Genomic DNA, 18,541 nt, shown 5'->3' on the forward strand with positions numbered 1-18,541 from the left:
CTACGAGCTATATGGGGTCTCTGGTGTGGTGGATCCTGGACAGAGCTGCCTGGCTGGGACTGAACAGCACTCAGCGCTCAGGGAGGATGACAGGAAGTGGACTCGACAGGCCAAGTCGTCCAGGAAATCCTTTTGTAGCTTTGTTATTGCTTGAGAGAGCACCACGGGCAGCGACTGCACACTGAGAAGGATGGAGTCCAGTTTCTCCTCCATAGCTACAGTCCTCCTGTCCAGCTCCTCGCTTCGATGCTGCAGCTCCGACACCACGTCATACATCATGTTCTGAGTCTGGAGAGCAACAGGGAGGACAGCTCACACGTCTGACTTTACAGCATGTTCGTCGGGGTAAGTGGCGTGTCACACTTCTCTCTCTCCAAAATTTGAAATTATAAATACAGATTATAAATGCAGAAAAGCTGTATATGTTTCTACTGGTCACAGTGGCTAAAAAAAATACAAGAATTAACTGAAAGAGAAAGTTTTGTAAAAAGTTTTGACTCCAGATAGAAAACATTTTCTTTTTCTGAAATAATCTATGAATATGCAAGCATGTTTCTTTTCACAAGTTTAAAACTGCAGTTGGTAAGAGAGTGGACTTTACTTGAGAATTTGAAATAAGCAGCTTTTAGGCACATAGGATTGGTGCAAGTGCCATTAGGAGCACCAGGAGGAGCCAGAGGAACCAGATTTTTTCACAGATGTCTCATTTGCTAGTGTCAGGATATAAGGACAGTTGCAGCAAATATGACAAAAGCTAATTTTTTACTTACCTTTAGCAAGATGCCTTCTATAATTATTACCTGCGCTGGAGGCTTCAAGTTTCACACTTGCATAAGTTGCTTATTGGACAATGATTAAGTTCCAAACTAGTTGTGTTGTGATGTAACAAAACTCTGCTCATACGTACACGTTCAAGTTGGACTGAAGAGGAACAGAGAGCAATTTTCTCTGTTCAGCAATTAAATGCAAATAAAAAGCAAAATCTTCTTGTGTCTCTGCACATAAATCATTCTGCACACTCATCGTGTTTAACTGCATACGTTTATTTCATATACAAACCTTGGCGAGGTCAGCAACTGTATTGGCCTGATCAGTCAGTTTCCTTTGCTCCATTTTAACACTTCGGAGTCTAGAATTAAAAATCAGAAGCAAAGTCACTTTTGTGACAGGTATTTAAACACAAATAACAGTTTGTCTTCATTACCTTCATAAGTATATGAACAAACATGCCAGCGAACTGTACAGTTCCTATCTGCACATTAGTGAAACTGTGATGGCATTTCTGTTTGTATCAACTCTGCGCTCCCTGGTGGTGACAGATTTATACCTACTGGTGGATGGCTTGCAGGAATTTACGCTGATGGTGGCGTACTCTGGCACGGTCAATCTTCTTCACCAGCTTGGTGTGTTTGTAGATCAGCCATGTCTCCCTCAACACATTGGCTGCTGTGTTTTTTATCTACGATGGCCGTTGGAAGAGCAGGATAGGAACATAATGAATTGTTTCTTATAGCATTTACAGTATGTAATGTTTGTATCGTGTGCTTTGTTTTGCTTCCTTGTTTTTATTTTACTGGTTTACTGTATCGCATTATTTCGCTGACTGATTGTTGATCAGGTTCCTCTCTAAAGTTTATTGAGACGCAAATCTGACCAACGTAAAATGACCCAATACGGGCAAAAAATTTTTAATACTGTTTTGACTGAACTTTTATTATAAATAATGTGCAATAAATGAGCACGTCTGAGTGTAAAAATACCTTTTTGTAGAGCTGAGTATCCATCATGAAGTTGTGGACGTGCTTTTCGGCTCTGGTCAGTTCTGACTTCCTTGCAACAACAGCGACCACTAAGGCTGTGCAGCCCGCTCCCTGAGGAGAGGAGCAGTGTTGACTGACACTGTAGTATAGAATATCACTATCACTATTTTAGAGCAGGCTTTATATTGGCATTTAAGTGGCATGTTTACAGAAGTGACACTTTCAAGCTGCTGTTAACATGAAAAACTATAATAATCCTGTATTATAGAGAGGCGTTGAGTTAAAAAAACACTTTTATTGTGCTGTAAATGTAAAAAGACAGCTTTGTGCAGCCAAAAGTTCAAGTAAAAGTCTTGTTATGTATGTGTTATTTCTTTGTTTGATTCTTCTTGTATATAAATGTAATTAGTTTCATTCAAATTTTATGAACAACTATAAATGCTGAGGTTTGTTACACATTTAAAGCCAAACAATGTTGCTATGCTATAGTGTGTGATTTGACTATAGTGGGTATGGGTATGAGTTTGGGATTTGCTCTCTAATACATGTCTGGTTTTGTCTGACCATGATTCCTGTCAGCAGGCAAACCCCCTTTCCACAGTAGGTGTGAGGGACCATGTCTCCATAGCCGATGGACAGGAAGGTGATGGAGATCAGCCACATTGCTCCGAGGAAGGTGCTGGTCACCTCTTGTGCATCATGATATCTGTGGAGACATGACACCTGATATTGAAGCAATGCGAGTGGTGACAAAAGGAAGAAAAGGAAAGAGTGAGATGTTCAGAAGTTTCAAGCTGGTACCTCTCACATACACGCACGGTCCAAGCTGCGATGATCCAACAGGACACGCTGAAGACCAGCAGGACTGTGCCGGGGCAGATGGTCATCAGGGTCTTCATCACAAAACGAGTGTCAAAGCTGATCTTGTTGAGCGCCCCGATGCTGCGGGAGGAGGCATCAGTGAACAGCTTGCTGTGGAGCAGCATGACCCGGCCGATCAGATAGAGGCGCAGGAACATCGGCACAGAGAGGATGATGTCCACATCAGCGTCCGCTACTGATGCTGTGTAACTGAAGACCAGTCGAGCAGTCCAGGTGAACACGTACTGGCCCGGGATGGGATGGATGGCGCAGATAAGGAGCTCAAACACGACAAAGAGTATCCGCTCAAAGGTCATGGCTATCCTCCAGTCGTCTGCTCCGTTGTCAACCATGAAGAGCTGCAGGAGGAAGAGAAGATTTTAGGGTGAAACGTTTTGTACATTCATTGACCCAATTGACTGCAAAAGAACAATAATAGCACATTGACTTCTTTGGACCATATATTTGGATTTTAATGTTTCATTAATACAGTTGAGATTTTTACGATGAAAGACAAAATAACTGCAAATCAAGCACACTAAGAATACACTGGCGAACCTTTGCTAGGCGAACCAAGGACCATTGGTATGTACATACCTGGATTTCCCTTGCATGGTACATCACGATGAGTCCAAGCAGAATAGCAGTAGAGAGGCTGATCAGACCTTTCAGTACATATGAATATATGGATTCCTGTAAGTAATGAAAGCAAAAAGTTGATGGTGAGTGCAGCTCATTGTGAAGATGTACTGAATGACCAAAACAAATGGGTGACATCTTCCCACAAAATCTCAAAAGTTGTAATGGGGGGCTTTTTAAAAAAAATATATAGTTGCTTAAAGAGCCCCAAAAGGTACCAGTTCTAGCAACATACTATGTTGGCATTAAGGTTTGTAGAGGACTGCAGTACCTTGCTGTAAAATCCCCTCGACAGCTCTGTCTCAATCACCATGACAATAATGCCAAACATCCCACAGACCAACGCGTAGTCGCTCAACTGTTTTCGCTTCCCAAAGAGAGCTTTTCTCTGACCCAGCCGGTAGCTGATATCCTTGGTCTTCTTCTGTGGTACGCTGCCGTCCTCCCTGGTCAGGTTCTCACTGTTGGCCTTACTGGAATCTTCTCTGATGACTTTGGAGAAGGCGTCCTCCAGGATGGCACTGTGAAGAAGCTGAAGGGGCTGCTGGCCTGAGTGGAGATCCGCAAAGCTGGATCTTAAAGTGCCCTGGCTGCTCAGTGGTCGCACTGCATCGCCGTTGACTGTGTCACCAGTGTCCAAGGTGTCAGAAAGTGGAGGAGTGTGTTTAAGGAGTATGGATCCACTGAGATGCTGAGGGTTTGTCTGCAAAAGTAAAACAGCACAGGGTGTGTAATTAACCAGACAACAGAATGTGTGCTGAGAGAAAGAAGACTGAAAATATGAGAAAATACATAATTTGCCTTAACAATCAGGACCTGGACTTCAAATAGGGATGTACGGCATAATAAAACCATTTGTTTTGCGTGCAAACCAAACTAAAATAAAGTCTACTGTCAGATTTTGGTAGGAAATTTTCAGAATTAAAAAACAGTGCAATAACTTTTTCTAGGACTTTGTCTTTGTCTTACATCTCTTGGTTTCTTGCTGCTTCGCTAACTACAGAATGGTAAGTTGCTTTTCAACTCAGCTCAGTTATGACGCTGCCATTTGGCAAAGTTGCCCAGCATTTCCATTAGATTTATTTAAAATTTTCAGTGTGTAAAGTCCCACAGCAGGTCAGGAACTTAGAGCGTTCAAAGAAAATTCCTGTACCTGACTTTGTCGCTGTCTAGCTCTCTCCTCCACTAAATCCTGGTTCTCAAGGGAACTAAACTGGCTGGTGGAGAGGGACTGGACACTTTTGTTACTGGCTGGAGTAGACGACCTCTTCGCCCGCGGGGTGCTGGTCAGAGGGTTGTAAGGGAGATGGCGGCACTTGAGGATGATGGAGGGATCTCCAGATGACTTGCAGGCTTGATCACCGTTCATCGAGCAGTGAGAGTCTCGCTTCTGACGCTGCTGAACTAACACCGGTTCTTTACCGAACAGCTCTCTCCAGTTGAGGTCTGCGGTGACAGCAGGCTGAGGATGTTGGTGAAGTTTCTGATTGGTCTCAGCACACTCGCTGGAGTTTAGAGGGATGTTGAATAAATTTGCTTGGCTGCTTTCTTTAGGTCTTAAATGGCTGCAAGGCTGCTGCTGTAGCTCTTTTCGATCTTCTTGGTCACTGCACTGGAACATGAAATTATCCTGCGGGTGGTTTGTTGCAGGTTTCAAAAGATCCCTTTGGTTCGTTTGCTGTGGCAAAACCTGGCAAGTGCTCGAAGTTTGGGCGCTTTGAGAGAAAGGCTGGATGTGTGGTGAAGATGAAAGGCTTCTCTTGTATGAAACTCTGGAGAAGCCGTCTTGGACTGCGCTCTGTTTGGATTGTGGATGAAAACTAGAGGCTTCTGATTGTTGGTGCGCATCTGGACAGGAACAACCACATCTGTCACTGTGGTTTGGATGCCCCACGCTGGTCCCTGCTCTCTCTGCTGAGGGGGAATCATCTCCTGCACTGCTGACCTGGCCACAAAGCAGCAGCCAGTCCTGATCACTAAGCTGCGATAAGGTCAAGTTTCGGGTTTTCAGCGGCGACATTGGGGCTGAAACTCTCGGTGGACTGATTCCATTAGACCTCTCGTGGGGTGAAGATGAAACACAGCACAGACTCGTCTCCTGTGGGGAAGAAGATGCCTCCACAGAGGTACCCGAGTATCGATCACGCCACCCCTCAGGAGATTTTGTTGGAGGTGGTGGACCTCCTGAAGTACAATGCTCATGGTCACCTTCACGGAAAACTTCACCTGTTGAGTCAAGGCGCCGTGTTGCATTGGTGGGCTTAACCAGAATCAACCTCATGGCATCACCGCAGAGCTGAAATTAGATCACACACAGACCACTTATTTACATCTAACTGGAAAGAAAGAGGGAAGATGAGAAAGACGAGGATGATGTAGAACAAAGATCCTGAAATATATTTGGATGCAGGATGTTACAGTTGAATGATGTGGACACAGTATTTATCAATTAATGCTTTTTATTTCTGCTTTTGTGCCATAAACGTGGCCCAAAAGTCAGGATAAGGAATAAAGTCTGAGTGACCACAATAAACAGAAACATCAATAACTACTCTAAAGTAACTCTACTCTTATCTTCAAAGGCAACAGAGGAAAACATAGAAACATAGAAATTAATATTATCTTGCTTTAGAAATAAAATATTTTAAACTTTAAAACTGGCATTTTTATCTGTGAATTTTGTCCGTCTTTGGCCTCAGTAATGACCTTTGCTCAATGTGACTTGTGGGGAAAAAAGGTCATCGAAAGTATTCAATCCTTTCAATGTCAATACAAACAGGCAAAATCATCACTGTTAAAATAAAAGCAACAATTTGTTTAATCTCAGACTGTGTGTTCAGCTGGTTATGAATGTGAAACATTCTGTCCAAAGCAGATGTAACCCCCCCCCCCCTCTTATGCTAGACATGGAAATCAGGAAGGCTCAGAGAATTACACCCTTCACCTTCTCACATTATTATAAATGTAGAGTGTGGAGGAAGGCACTTCATAATTTAGAATTATTAAGTGCTACAGTCTCAAATTACTATCAACAAAGCGTTAAGATGATGTTACTTAGTTGTTGTCTACTATTTTATAATTTTTCCCACAACAAAACAGAACAGATGTTTTTACATCATTCAGCCACTATTTTATATGGGTGCTGGTAATTTACTAAGAGCACAAACCTAATTAATTATTACAAATGGTATTTGTCTTCTTTTCAATTTTAACCCTTCAGCTGCAACTTTACAACTCAATTTTTAGAATGTTCTCCTTTTCCATTAAAATACTGAATGACAAAAATCTCATCTACTACAGGTAATCCTTACCTTTTTCTTCAATGCTCTCTTTCTCTCCAAACTTGAAAAAGCAGGTAACTCGCAGGAAATGCTCCCGGTTTGCGGAACAGAAGTGTTATTAAGAAGAGAAGCAACTTCAGTGGATGCTGGATGGCGGCTCGCCTCCTCCCAACCAACACTTGACAAAAGGAGCTTTGGAGACGCTCTCCTTTGAAAATAATGATTAGAATTCAACAAGAAGAAAGAAAAGGGCAGCAGCAGCTGGCCTGGTAAAGGGCTCCCATGCAAATGGACGGGGAGTGGGAGGGTGCAGCAAAAGGTGAGGACGCAGACAAACAAAAACCCGTGACATCAGACAAGAGTGTTGAGGCGGAACATCACAGGTACAAGCTCAAAGAAATCCCTATAAATTGGGAGTGGACTGATTAGGTTGCTAGGGGAAAGAAAAGGAACTGGACACTTTCAATGCAAAAAAGGAAAATAAAAGGTCAGTTGAACTTGTCATTGAAGCTCTGTGGTTCAAAGGCCTTTCACAGTCTCTTATCTCCTCTGCCACAAGAGCGTGGCTGGACAAAGGTGGCCATTTTAAAATCTGGTTCTGAATGAAGGCCTCCACAGATGTGTCCTAAATGACTTAACAAACGTGACAACATGAACGACTTTAGAATAATTCTATGAAAAGATATTTTAAAAAATACCCCCCCCCTGTTTAAAAGTTAAGAGAGGTCCATCTCATCAGATGTTCACGACCCTCAAACATAAAACAGATCTGATGCCCTTTATGTACATGCCATTTTTACAAAGGGAACTAGTCCCATAAATATATTTGCTTTTCTTGAATATTGACCAGTAAAAACAAATGATTTTTTGCATTTGCTAAGCATTTAAAGCCTGTAAATGCTGTGCATATTCTCCTTTCACTTTCAGGCCTGTGGAGAAGCCTTGCTCTGTGGTTAAACCCCTATTTTTTATTTTATTTGTTTTAGTTTAACTGTTCAACTTGTTTTACCTGTATGGTACTTACACTTTGGCTGCTAAAGCTCTGTTTCTATCCCTGCTCTCTGTCTCTCCACATGGCATTCGACAACCCTACAAAGCCTACAGCTTGCTGCCTCAGCAGCTCAGTACATAAATGTTGCTGCGCTGGAGGAAACCTTTGTGACCGACAGCAGCTATGGACACACCATTGCTGCCCATGTAAATAAATAAATAAATAAATGCTAATCTACCTAAAAAACTACAACAACTACAATGGTAATATTCATTCAAACTAATTCATAAATCATTTTGAAAATGTTAGGGTGCAAAAAACAGACAGTTTTCCCCTTAATTTTGTTGTTACACTGAAGTGGATTTAAAATGTTTTGTTAAGATTACCAAAGAAATATTACCAAATAGCAGTGTATGATCCAGTTCTGCATTTTAAATTACTTGTATTTAAATTGGGGAAGTTGCAGCCATGCACACCAGACTTTGTTGTGGTTGGACTGTAATCGTGAGCCCTCTGTTTTCAGACGTCACCATCCACTTCTGTGTGAAGATAATAGGACCTTAAAGCCTAACCGAGGGTCTGCCGGGGTAGATAAGGATGGCAGAGTTTAGCCATAGATTGAGACCCTGAGATCGTTAAAAACAGGAAGAAAAAGTGGATGTTTTGTATTTGTTGTGCAACCCCGATGAGAGCTTTATGCAGCACTAATAAAACATTACAGAGCATCGGTCTGCCTGTTACAACAGCTGAATTAGTTCTCTATTTTAGTTGAGTTAAAAGGCAAAGAAGAGCGTGCTTCTTTTATTGGTTACAGTAGATCTAACAGGCCTCTGCAAAGTCACATAATGGCTTAACTAGACACTATATGACCAACATCGCTCTTAGCAAACCCTGCTGAGGACGACACCTCAGAACACGGGACGGGGGGCCCCATCAGCTGACTATTATGTTAGGTAACTATTAGGCTGTACAGCCAGTGAAAGAATCACACTTGTGTGAATACTTGAGCTTTTAACAAACTCTCTTCCAAAGCATCATCGTGGGTCCTCACCATCTGGCTGACAGACAACAGAAAAACTAAGATGTTATGGGGAGTAAACTCGCACAATTACAGTTAATCTCTGTGACCACTGGGCCATCCAGCAATATTTTAGATTAAATGTGTATATAAGGGTTGGGCGTTAGTGTTGTATGCCTATGACACACAGTAAAGACGCCTTGGTAGAAAATCCATTTCATATTAGTGCATTTTCATGGCAAGACTCTTAATGCACTGGTGACAGTGGCTTCAATTTCTAAAGCCAGCTGTTCTGCTTTTAATTAAAAAAAACAGCTGGTTAGTCACTTGCCAACGCCACAGCTATTTTAAGCTCACTTTGATTTTTGATGATTTTTTTTTTTTTTTTTTTATACCTTGGACACAAAACTATAGTTAACTTCCACAGCAGCAGTTTGCAAAAATGTTTGATTTCCGTGTGTGACTTCGTTACTTCGTGAACAAAGAGGGAGATGTCTGGTGTTTAAAAGCAACAAGAAATGTTGAGTGGTGAACTTTAATAAGTTACGCTCAAAACATCTGGCTTCCCACCTCCCGAGAAGTGTTTAAAAAAAAAAAGAGAGAAATGATGAAATTAAATTTATTAGATGCTGAAATGCCTCATTAGAGGCCAAGTGCACAGACATGATGATCAGTTGTGACCTTGATAAGGGAATATGAGCTTCTCCTTGCTAATGAACGGACCAACAAAGCCCTCTGATGCTGGAAAGATTGCGTCTGGGCAGGTAGCGGCGAAGCTCTTGTCAGCAACACTCATTTTTAGATGAAATTATTCAATTTATCAATGGAAGTCCCCATTGTGCATAGGCAGACAGTTTTCAGATGGCGTCATGGGGGGGAAAAGAAAGTGTTCACTTTGTGTTGTAGGTGGCAAAGCGCTGGTTCAGCGGGTTCTCTGGTGCCTTCATCCACTCCTTCTTCAACTGTTGCTTCAGCTGCGACAGCCTCATGTTGGGGTTCTCCTTTTTTAGGCGAGGCATGTTGGCTTCCTCATAAGCAGCAAACGCTGCTTTCATCCTCCTCTCCGGGTGGTGGTCGACATCCTCGGGCCCCGTGCTGTGGACAGGAAGAGAAGATGTGATGATGGATTGTTATTTTTGATTCGCAAATCGTTTCATGACCTGACAAACTTCCTGTAAATCATCACCGGAGTAACCACGAGGACAGCAGGATGTCATAAATAGAACAAACGGTGAATGATGGATACCTGAGGGCAGAGATAGCATCTTCTATTGTTCTGGCTTCCACAGTTCCTTCTTCAGGGATAATTCTGTTCACGTTCTCCTCCAGTGGAGTCTCCAGGTGGCTCTTTTCTGTGGGAAGAAATTTTTACTTGAAACATGTCATGATAACGAAAGCGTACTGATTTGATCCTCAAAACAACCAGTGCTGCTGGACTGCATCTAATTTCCACTTAAATTTCATCTTTATTCTAACCAGCTTGTTTTGTCTTCATCTTCATCTAAAACTTCACCTTTTGGTTTGAGCTCCTGCTGCTGGTGCTGCTGCAGCTCGTTCTCAAGCACCTCCTCGATCTGGGCGCGAGTCACTTTTCCTCCAGATACAGATTCCCTCTGTGCTTTGCCTTTAATCTTAGCACTCTCCTCATCCAGAAGTCGCTGATTTTCCTTTTTCCTCTCCAGCACCTCAGCCCTCTTCTTCTCCTTGTCATCCTGCAAAGGCGGAGAGCTGTCTCATCAGGCTTCTGTGCTGTACTTTTAACACATATAAATGTATTATGACACAAGCCATCCCTTCTCCATTAGAAAAAGCTTTGCTGATGTCCCCCTGACATCACTGAGGATAAATAAACGCTTAGAACATTCTGCACCAAATACTATGAAGTTCAAACAGAATCGCTGAGGAAAATCTCCTGTTAAGTCCCCATAAGACTGTCCACTGTGCTCATTACACTTCTGTGTGTAATTGATAAGACGTTGAGTCAACCTCCAACTGAGGAGAGGAAGCGTCAAAGACAGTGATAGCTACAGTAAGCCCAGTACGATAAGTATACATCGCAATACTCGAGTTTACTTAAAAAACACTGATCTTGTGATTGCTTAAATTCTGAATTATTTAGGTGTATCCTCATTTGCTCCATTATCATTGTTCTTTGTTTGATCTGCTCACTAATAGAACATCCAAATATCCCATTGGAAATAATTAACATTTAATCCCATCTAGACTTTAGACCTGTGGATATGTGTGCGTGAGACAAAATAAGTGGCCACAAACAGCATCTTTATCTTGAGTTTACACTCCTTTCTTTTTCATGTTTTAATTATTTAATCTACAAGTAAATACACCGTACACACGTCAACCAGGAAGTAAGTATAACAGTGACGAAAAATACATTAAAACATCAAATTCTTGAAGCCAAAGTGAGCAGCACCACTACAAAAAAAAAAAAAAGAGGCAGCTCACCTTTCTCTGCTCTTTTTTCAGTACGTGTTTATCAGTTTCTTGCCACAGAGCATCTTCTTCCTGCTGCTTCTTGCGGGCGTCTGCCACTGCCTTGGCCTCGGCCTTGCGGGCTCTGGCTGTGGCCGCCTTGGAGTTCTCCCCCTGGAACTTCTTTGGCATCCCAACAGCTGCTCTTCAGCTGAGACACAAGGAAAGACATTGTTAAAGGCCCAATACTGATACAACCAGTGCTGAATGTCATTTAACCCAACGATGCTAATACCTACAGTGACCCAAAGCCCTACCGAAAATTATGTTTATGTCTAAAATGTATTTTGTAGGGGGTAAAGGCTTTGCTTTGTGGTGTTTATCACCTATGTACTGAAAAAAAAGTAATTGTTCAACATGCAGCGTTTACATTTGGGGTGAGATGGGTGACTACACCAGAATTTATTTCGTATGATGATTAAAGACACGGAAGACAGTTATTCTTATTAGATAGTTACCGTAACTAACATAAAGCATCACTTTGACAAAACAACAAAACTAGCTATTATATATTAACTAAGCTATAACGGAATTCTCTATAATTACACAAACGACTGCAGTTAGCTGCAGCTAGCTGGTGTTAGCCTAATAAACAGGGCTGCTTTATTTGCCAGCGACCAGGCCGTTCGCTGTCTAATTTAACCAGAACTTACCGAAGAGGATAACGATCGTAATTCACACATGTCCGAGTACAAACATGGTTTCTTACCAGTGAGAGAGGAAAAACAGACGATAGTTGACTGTTGTTTCGAAGAGGCATCTGCCACCTCCTCCCTGAAGCCTGGGCGCACTCTGATGACGTAGTTCCTCCTCTCTAAATATTGGGCTCTTTATAATTTTCATTTTAATTTTAAAGGAAAACGCTGCACTTTTCACTCCGCTGTGGCTTTCACATTCTTATTACTTGTCAAATTTTAAATTTTTATCTAAATATCAAAACAATGACTTTCTTCCATTTAAATGAAATTGGTTTCAATTCCTAAAGATTAAATTCTTACTGATAATATAACAAAGCATCACTGTGGCCCAGTCAAACTTTATGTCCTAGATTAATTTGTATTCAATATTCATATCCTTATTTGTGAACACATTTTGTCTCATTGAAACCTGTCCTTTATTAGGAAATCAAATATTGTAGAGATTTTTTTTTTGTTTATTGAACTTTATGGGCTCGAATTAAGAACAGGGTGCTGCAAATCCTCCACAATGCAACTGTTTACTTGATGTTTCAAATTTAAAACGTATTTTTTCCTCCAAAAGTCTGTTTTGGTCATATATTGAGTTTTAGATTGATAATTTCGTTTAGCGTCAAAGAAAATATACAGTATATCCCAGTTTGATGCTAATGTAAAATCTGACCCAGTAATATTCATCTTACAGCGGAGGTAAAAAATAGTGTTTTCTTTTAAATGTTCAAAATTGCACCAAATTCAAATATTCTGCCTCAATACATGACTGACTCTTAGGACAATACAATGTCATGTTGATGCTGTACTTGAGTCAGGGGCCACAGAGGTCATATTAAATCAATATTTTATTAAAATGTAAATAGTTTACACAAAAATTCAACAAGAACTAAATTGAAGGTTTATGATGAAACAACATGATGGAATTATGATAATGATAGTGATAATTAATGCGTATTTCTGAGAAGCAGTGAGACGGTCTAATCTGAGCGGGAAAACACAAACAGCTGGAGCTCATCTGTATGCGTGTGTCATTCAAAAGTCATTGTCGCTTTCCTCTAGCAGAGGCGGTCTCACGCCCCCCCTGGAGGGGCGGGCACCCCTGGACACTGGGCCCTCCAGACTGTCATCCTCCAAATCCTTGCTCTCCTCCTCGCCTTCCTCATCTTCCTCGTCATCCTCATCCACGTCAATCTCGCTGTCTTCAGTCTGAAACAGCAGGCAAGCAGAGACACATGATTACAGCAACAACTGGAGAAAGCTCATAGTTTCAAGTCCAAAGTTCAAAGTGAACTTTTCTCTTCTGGGTGATTTGGTTGAGTTTAACACACAATGTGTAACCACAACAGGGACAGACATGTTTTCACTCGAACTAAACACTCAACCAGCTAATGTCTCACAAAAAAACGGACAGACGGGAGGATCTGAATCAGAACTGGTTTAACAGTGAATCACATATCCACCTGGAGTAACACAACTACTTGGGGCCAATTAAACCATTTAACTAATTTAAAAGGAAAAATCCATTACACAAACTTCAAAAACCTGTTCACCAACGTCCAAAAATTATAGTGTATTGTATTGTATTGTATTGTAGTGTAGTGTAATGTATTGTGGAAGAGACAGTGATGAAGTTATTATTTCTGTCTCTCCACTTACTGTCTTTGTGAACAAACTCGACTGTGTCAGAGAATTTGAGAATGGATTCTTCCTTTAAATACACAGAGGAACAAGAGGTGAACTGGATCCTGGTCCTGCACAAACCTTTCCTTTCCGTTGTTTTTTGGCAGGAAGGATTGACCTTCTGGAAACTGCTAAAGATGGCTTTTAAAATATAAGCGAATGACAGAGAAAGGTAAGACGTGGAAAAGGGTGACAAAATGGAAACCCAAACAGATGTGAATGGATGAGTGACACAGTTAAGAGAGCGCCATCTAGGGCCACTGGGAGCAAAATCAGCAAAAGAGTTTTCATTTTTCCAAATTGTAGCACACAAACTGAACAGATGCCAGCAGCACCAGGGTTAACTTAAGAAGAAAAAAGAAGGAGTCATGTATTGATGTTGCTGGCAGTACGAACCTCATCACTATCGCCACCCTGCATGTTCCCGATGAATCGACCTCCTCTTCCTGTGGGGCAAACAGAGCCAACACTCAATTTACATTAAAGTAGATACATTAAGTTTGATGATAGGTTTTGATGGATTTCTTTTTTTTTTTGAGAACTGCTTCTATGAAACCAATCAGAATCATAGAAAGCATAAACAGTGAAGATAATTTTCTCATATGAACTTAAGTTTTAGCAATGTTTTCCAAGAAACTAATAGTTGATCATAACAACGACCTGGCTGTGCCTCGTCTGTGTACCTGCCATGATGCCGTTTCGTGTGGGCCGTGGCTTAGAGGGTCGACACTCCTCCATGTCGCTGTCTGAACCTTCGTCCTCTGGAACGTCCATGTCAGAATCCTCGTCTTTCACTGCACAAAACACATTTGATGAATGAAGTGGTGCGAGATCGTAAAAGGGATTGAAATTATGTGAACATTGCTTTGCTTTCATTGTGCGTGTTCAGTGGTCTCACGGGAACTCTTCATCAGATCCCTCTCTTCTTCCCTCAGTTTGTGCTGCATCATCCTCAGCGTGTTTTCAGCCTCCTGCAGCGGAAGGAAAAGGACAAAGACGTGTAGCATGTGGCATTATGAGGGCTGCTGAGAGGAGAGAAGCGTACGTTTACACGGACCTTCATGCATCTGTCAAATCAAATTTCCAAGCGCTCTCTGTATTATTGATAGTCTCTCATCTCAAACCTCTGTAGTGGAATAGGAGTCACTCTCATCCCTCTGAACTTTCAGAGGGATTCAATGTTTGTGACGAGTATTTATTCTTTCCTCATCACAGAGTTCATTTTAATATTTTTGTACATTTTCAAACCCATATTTTCTGATTGTTTGTCTTACTTGTCTGTGATATGTATGCATCTACAGTGGAAAAGAAGGAACGAATAAACTATGTGTCTTTGCTGAGCATTGCTGAGACAAATTGGCAATTTGTTTAAGCAAAGGTAACTCACAGTGTTAGTTAAATATGAGTATTTCCACAGCAAGTCCTTCAGAGTTCTACATATGATACACAAACACTCACCTCAAACCTCTCCTGCTCCAGTCTGTGGTATTCATCCAGCTGAGACTCCAGGAAGCAGAGGTTCCTGAACTTCTCCACATAGGTGTCATACTGCTTATGCAGATCTTCCTCAATCTTCTCATATTCATCCATGAAAGCCGGTCTAAAAAATGGAGAGAAAAACATAAAACAAGCACTTACAAGGGGGTGAGCACAGACATGCTTAGTTAGTCAAAGTTTTGTTTAAAAACTTGCTGCAAGTCAATGAAAGAAAACATATATATATATATTATATATAATATTTATTAATTCAACTCAAAATGACAGTCACCTCCATTCACTCAATGCTTTGTTTTAATTTACTCTAATACTCTACTCGACAAGCACTGGGGAATCATTCTTGTCTGCTCTCAGTCAGACTGTGAACTGACCTGACACTCTGCAGTGTCTGGAGTCTCTTCCGATTTCTCTCCAGCTCCTGCTTCTTCTTTTCTATCTTAGCGTCCAGGCTTGTTTCATCAGAGACAACGTTACTCAGCATGTCTTTGGTCTTCTCCACACTTTCCTTGACAATGGACACAAAGGCATGGTTGGCAGATTCAATGCCATTTCATAGATTAAAAACAAGTCCTGTGTGAATTTGAAAAATGAAGGCTGTCAGGTTAAATACATACCAAAACCTCCCTGATGGCAGCCCTCAGGGCCTTTTCAGTCTCATTGATCTCCAGAGGTCTGGCGATGGCCGCAGTTCTCATTTCCTGTGGGGACATTGACGACAAAGACAGAAGAGTGATCTTGTGCATCACGTAGACTGCATTGAAGTTGTACAGCTGTTATCATCTGAGAGCAGCAGCTTTGACTCACTGAGGAAAAACAAAGCCACATAATTTTTGACCTTTCCAAAACATTGTTACATTAACTTTTTCTTTTACTGTAAAGGATTGTGGGGACTCAACATTATGGAAAATGGAATCCAGTATGTCCATCTGTTAATATCTGTGCACTCCCTCACCCTTAGGTCCACCTCTTTTCCCAGTAAATCGTACAGAGTTGCTCCTTTTGATGTGACCTCAGAAGCCAGCTGCCGAGCTGCTTTAAGATCCGAAATCTAAAGTGAAGACAGAGTGACATGTAATTAGTGAAACAGTTTTGTCATTGACCTAGGCTTTGATAAAACATAGATTAAAAAAAGAAGTAAAACAGCAATCACAAACATTAAGCTGAGAAAAGCTCATTAAAAGGGTTCATACAGAGGAAAAAACATACAAGATACAAAATACTATAAATACCATGCGATGTTAAGTTACTATACTGTGTTGACTACAGTGTTTTAATCTGAATGTCGACATGTATGTGGGTCACACATAGTGACCAACTAGATTCTGTGCAAGTAATGCAGCAAAAGTTAATAAAACCAACCTGAACGTGGGGCACATTCACATCTGCTTCACTGCACAATATATGTCATCTACTTAGTTTTCAACAATAGCTCAACTTAGATGTCAATTCTTCTCTCAAACTCCTTGGAGATGATAGCTTAGGTATTAAGCTTAGAAAGACGTAAGAATACAGTAACATGCACGCAACATTGCACTGTGTAAAACCGCATCTCACCCGAGAGCCGAGGTCAAACTTGAACTTGCTGTTGTCCTCCTCGATTTGATCTCCCAGGGCCATCTGCTTGGTCTTCATAGCGCTGTACAGCACTGAGGTGATCTTCAGCATCTCTTTCACTGCGTAGCCATCAGCCTGGTAGAGACGCTTGGTGTTCAATTTGATGTGAGCCTTAGTCGCCTGCAACCGTATGAGACACCGGTTAAAACATACTGAAAACAGCTGGCCCTAAATAGCTGAGAGTGATGTGTATATTTTGAATAAACTTAAGAAAAGATGTCACCATGAACTGGGCCACGGCCTTGATGAAGAATATTCTGTCTGACTCTGTGTCTACATCGGTGGGAATATCCATCTGAGGCTCATATCTACATGTAAGAAGAAAGAGAAGGACAGGTAGAAAAGTCGAAGAGCAAATGCGTCATGGTATCCCCCGCTACCAATGTGATATCTGTACATGGTGTTGGCTGATCTAAGTAAAATTATAGACATCCAAACCAAGAGGAAGGCAGAAACAAAGCATGGAGCATGGAGTAGACGACATACTGAGATTTGCTTACAGAGTTAGTAAATGTGTTAACTACATTAAACTGAAAACTGATCATTTTCCCTTCCTGGGAAGTTCCACATAATACAAAGTATAACTTTAATTCAATTATCGTAAAATAGTGTGTGTGCACAAATTTACTGAAAACAAAGAATATTATGCGTTTACTTTTTGATGGATCAGTAAGAGTGTGTCTAAAAATTCCCAACAAAGAAACGATCACAGGTTTTTGGATTGGATTTTTTTTAAACTTGAAGAATGTGAAATTTGTGACGCTCACGCATACATACCTCTTCACAAGCCATATTAGGATTTCTGCCACTAAAGAGAAGTTTGGTGTTCTGAAGTTCTCCATGGATATTAACCGTGGATAGCCCAAGGCCCTCATCATCTCTGTGAAATCTGTCGAATGAAATGCAGCTCTCATTACTAACACGTATACAGACACAGAACAAGTGATATTATGTTTATCACAAACACATACTTACTTCTTAAGTCTCTGAAGGACATTTTGACAGGGAGGTCCTGTACTGCAACATGTACTTGTTCCTCCTCTGGCAGCAAAAGAGAGAAAATATTATTTACAACCAAGCAACTGATTCTGTATAGTGGACTAGACTAGACTATAACGTTAAATCCTGACCTCCATTAACATTGTAAGGCGGTGGAAGCTAAAGTTCTTAGCGTGATATAATAGATTCCTTAGTGATTTAACGCCAATTGAGATATTAATATTACATAAATGTTTAACAAACAACGTCAGTTGAACAGTTACAGTAGCAGAGTTATCATTAACGTTACATAGCCTAGCTAACGTTAGCTTGTGGCTAAATGTAAGTTAGCAAAAAGCTAACGCTCGGCAAGTTAGCGTGTTACAAGAGAGTATTCTTCTGAACTGTGTGATTAGCGGTTAGCAAGCACAGCATGTCGTGTTTATGGGACTAATCGTGGCTCTCTTACCTGTCGTTGTTTAATCTGAGCTAGCTTGACGCTAATGTTAGCTCACTTCTTCCATAGATGGTAACTATGGAAACAGATTCCTGTTCTACGGAAGCTCAGCGCGATCATAAAGACTGTGTTTGTGTTTGAGTGTTGTTCCTTTTTGTCGTATATAAAGAAAGTGTAATTAAGACATGTGTGTATTCAATTTTTGTAACGTTTGTTGTAAAGACACTTCCCAAAGTGCGTGCAAATGGTGAACGGCAGATATTGCAGATATGATCGAATTAAGGAATTTATGATTTTAAGGGAAATTTAAGCTAATCAGCTATTTTTTTTAACAGTGTATATCAATTGAAAAATTGCATTTACAAAGTGTCCTCAGGAAAAACTAAATTTTCTCACATCAAAACTGCACTCACATCAACCCCAAACTGTTTTTTAAGGTACTTATATTTCACAACATTGCAGGTACTTATTTTACAACCATAGTCACTAGTTACAATACAGATGAATTTTTACATTAAAATATGATTAGCTTATAAATGTAATCCATATATATATATATAATAGCATCTTGTTAATACCGTATCAT

The 18,541-nt window shown here is 40.8% G+C and overlaps 3 protein-coding genes across 5 annotated transcripts; all 3 read right to left on the reverse strand.

Moving 5' to 3' along the window:
• kcnn1b (potassium intermediate/small conductance calcium-activated channel, subfamily N, member 1b) lies at positions 1-5,541 on the reverse strand. The gene is made up of 9 exons (XM_070832013.1): positions 4,414-5,541; positions 3,532-3,951; positions 3,219-3,314; positions 2,562-2,980; positions 2,325-2,466; positions 1,761-1,871; positions 1,332-1,459; positions 1,060-1,129; positions 1-288 (listed from the first exon to the last, which is right to left on the reverse strand). The coding sequence occupies exons 1-9, from the start codon at positions 5,539-5,541 to the stop codon at positions 1-3; spliced, it is 2,802 nt and encodes a 933-aa protein (XP_070688114.1).
• A 3,614-nt stretch (positions 5,542-9,155) lies between these two features.
• On the reverse strand, positions 9,156-11,833 carry ccdc124 (coiled-coil domain containing 124). 2 transcript variants are annotated; one of them, XM_070832016.1, is made up of 5 exons: positions 11,750-11,833; positions 11,014-11,191; positions 10,064-10,262; positions 9,797-9,902; positions 9,156-9,645 (listed from the first exon to the last, which is right to left on the reverse strand). In XM_070832016.1, exons 2-5 carry the CDS (start codon positions 11,170-11,172, stop codon positions 9,441-9,443), a joined length of 669 nt encoding a protein of 222 aa, XP_070688117.1. In that variant the 5' UTR covers positions 11,173-11,191; positions 11,750-11,833; the 3' UTR covers positions 9,156-9,440. The 2 variants fall into 2 exon arrangements, with proteins under 2 accessions (XP_070688117.1, XP_070688119.1); XM_070832018.1 differs by having other exon boundaries at positions 11,694-11,756.
• A 785-nt stretch (positions 11,834-12,618) lies between these two features.
• On the reverse strand, positions 12,619-18,032 carry cluap1 (clusterin associated protein 1). Of its 2 annotated transcripts, none has more exons than XM_070832014.1 (13): positions 17,968-18,032; positions 17,496-17,561; positions 17,298-17,409; positions 16,744-16,828; positions 16,461-16,640; positions 15,859-15,954; positions 15,521-15,604; positions 15,278-15,411; positions 14,868-15,009; positions 14,308-14,380; positions 14,093-14,203; positions 13,806-13,855; positions 12,619-12,935 (listed from the first exon to the last, which is right to left on the reverse strand). In XM_070832014.1, exons 2-13 carry the CDS (start codon positions 17,515-17,517, stop codon positions 12,762-12,764), a joined length of 1,263 nt encoding a protein of 420 aa, XP_070688115.1. In that variant the 5' UTR covers positions 17,518-17,561; positions 17,968-18,032; the 3' UTR covers positions 12,619-12,761. The 2 variants fall into 2 exon arrangements, with proteins under 2 accessions (XP_070688115.1, XP_070688116.1); XM_070832015.1 differs by having other exon boundaries at positions 17,496-17,532; positions 17,968-18,014.
• Positions 18,033-18,541: the final 509 nt, after the last annotated feature.

This window comes from Pempheris klunzingeri, chromosome 6 (genome assembly GCF_042242105.1).
Source record: "Pempheris klunzingeri isolate RE-2024b chromosome 6, fPemKlu1.hap1, whole genome shotgun sequence".
Classification (NCBI taxonomy): Eukaryota; Metazoa; Chordata; class Actinopteri; order Acropomatiformes; family Pempheridae; genus Pempheris; species Pempheris klunzingeri.

Bases quoted from the DNA above. Each gene is read 5' to 3' on its own strand.
- kcnn1b (XM_070832013.1), bottom strand. From the start codon at position 5,541: ATGAGGTTGATTCTGGTTAAGCCCACCAATGCAACACGGCGCCTTGAC. The intron at 3,315-3,531 runs GTACTGCAGTCC...CATTACTTACAG, and splicing joins CGAGGGGATTTTACAGCAAG to GAATCCATATATTCATATGT. The intron at 1,460-1,760 runs GTATTTTTACAC...CGGCCATCGTAG, and splicing joins ATACTCAGCTCTACAAAAAG to ATAAAAAACACAGCAGCCAA.
- ccdc124 (XM_070832016.1), bottom strand. From the start codon at position 11,172: ATGCCAAAGAAGTTCCAGGGGGAGAACTCCAAGGCGGCCACAGCCAGA. The intron at 9,903-10,063 runs GTGAAGTTTTAG...TTCTTCCCACAG, and splicing joins GCAGGAGCTCAAACCAAAAG to AAAAGAGCCACCTGGAGACT. The intron at 9,646-9,796 runs GTATCCATCATT...TCCTGTCCACAG, and splicing joins GATGCTATCTCTGCCCTCAG to CACGGGGCCCGAGGATGTCG.
- cluap1 (XM_070832014.1), bottom strand. From the start codon at position 17,517: ATGTCCTTCAGAGACTTAAGAA. The intron at 17,410-17,495 runs GTAAGTATGTGT...TTCATTCGACAG, and splicing joins GTCCTTCAGAGACTTAAGAA to ATTTCACAGAGATGATGAGG. The intron at 15,412-15,520 runs GTATGTATTTAA...TCCATTGTCAAG, and splicing joins CTGCCATCAGGGAGGTTTTG to GAAAGTGTGGAGAAGACCAA.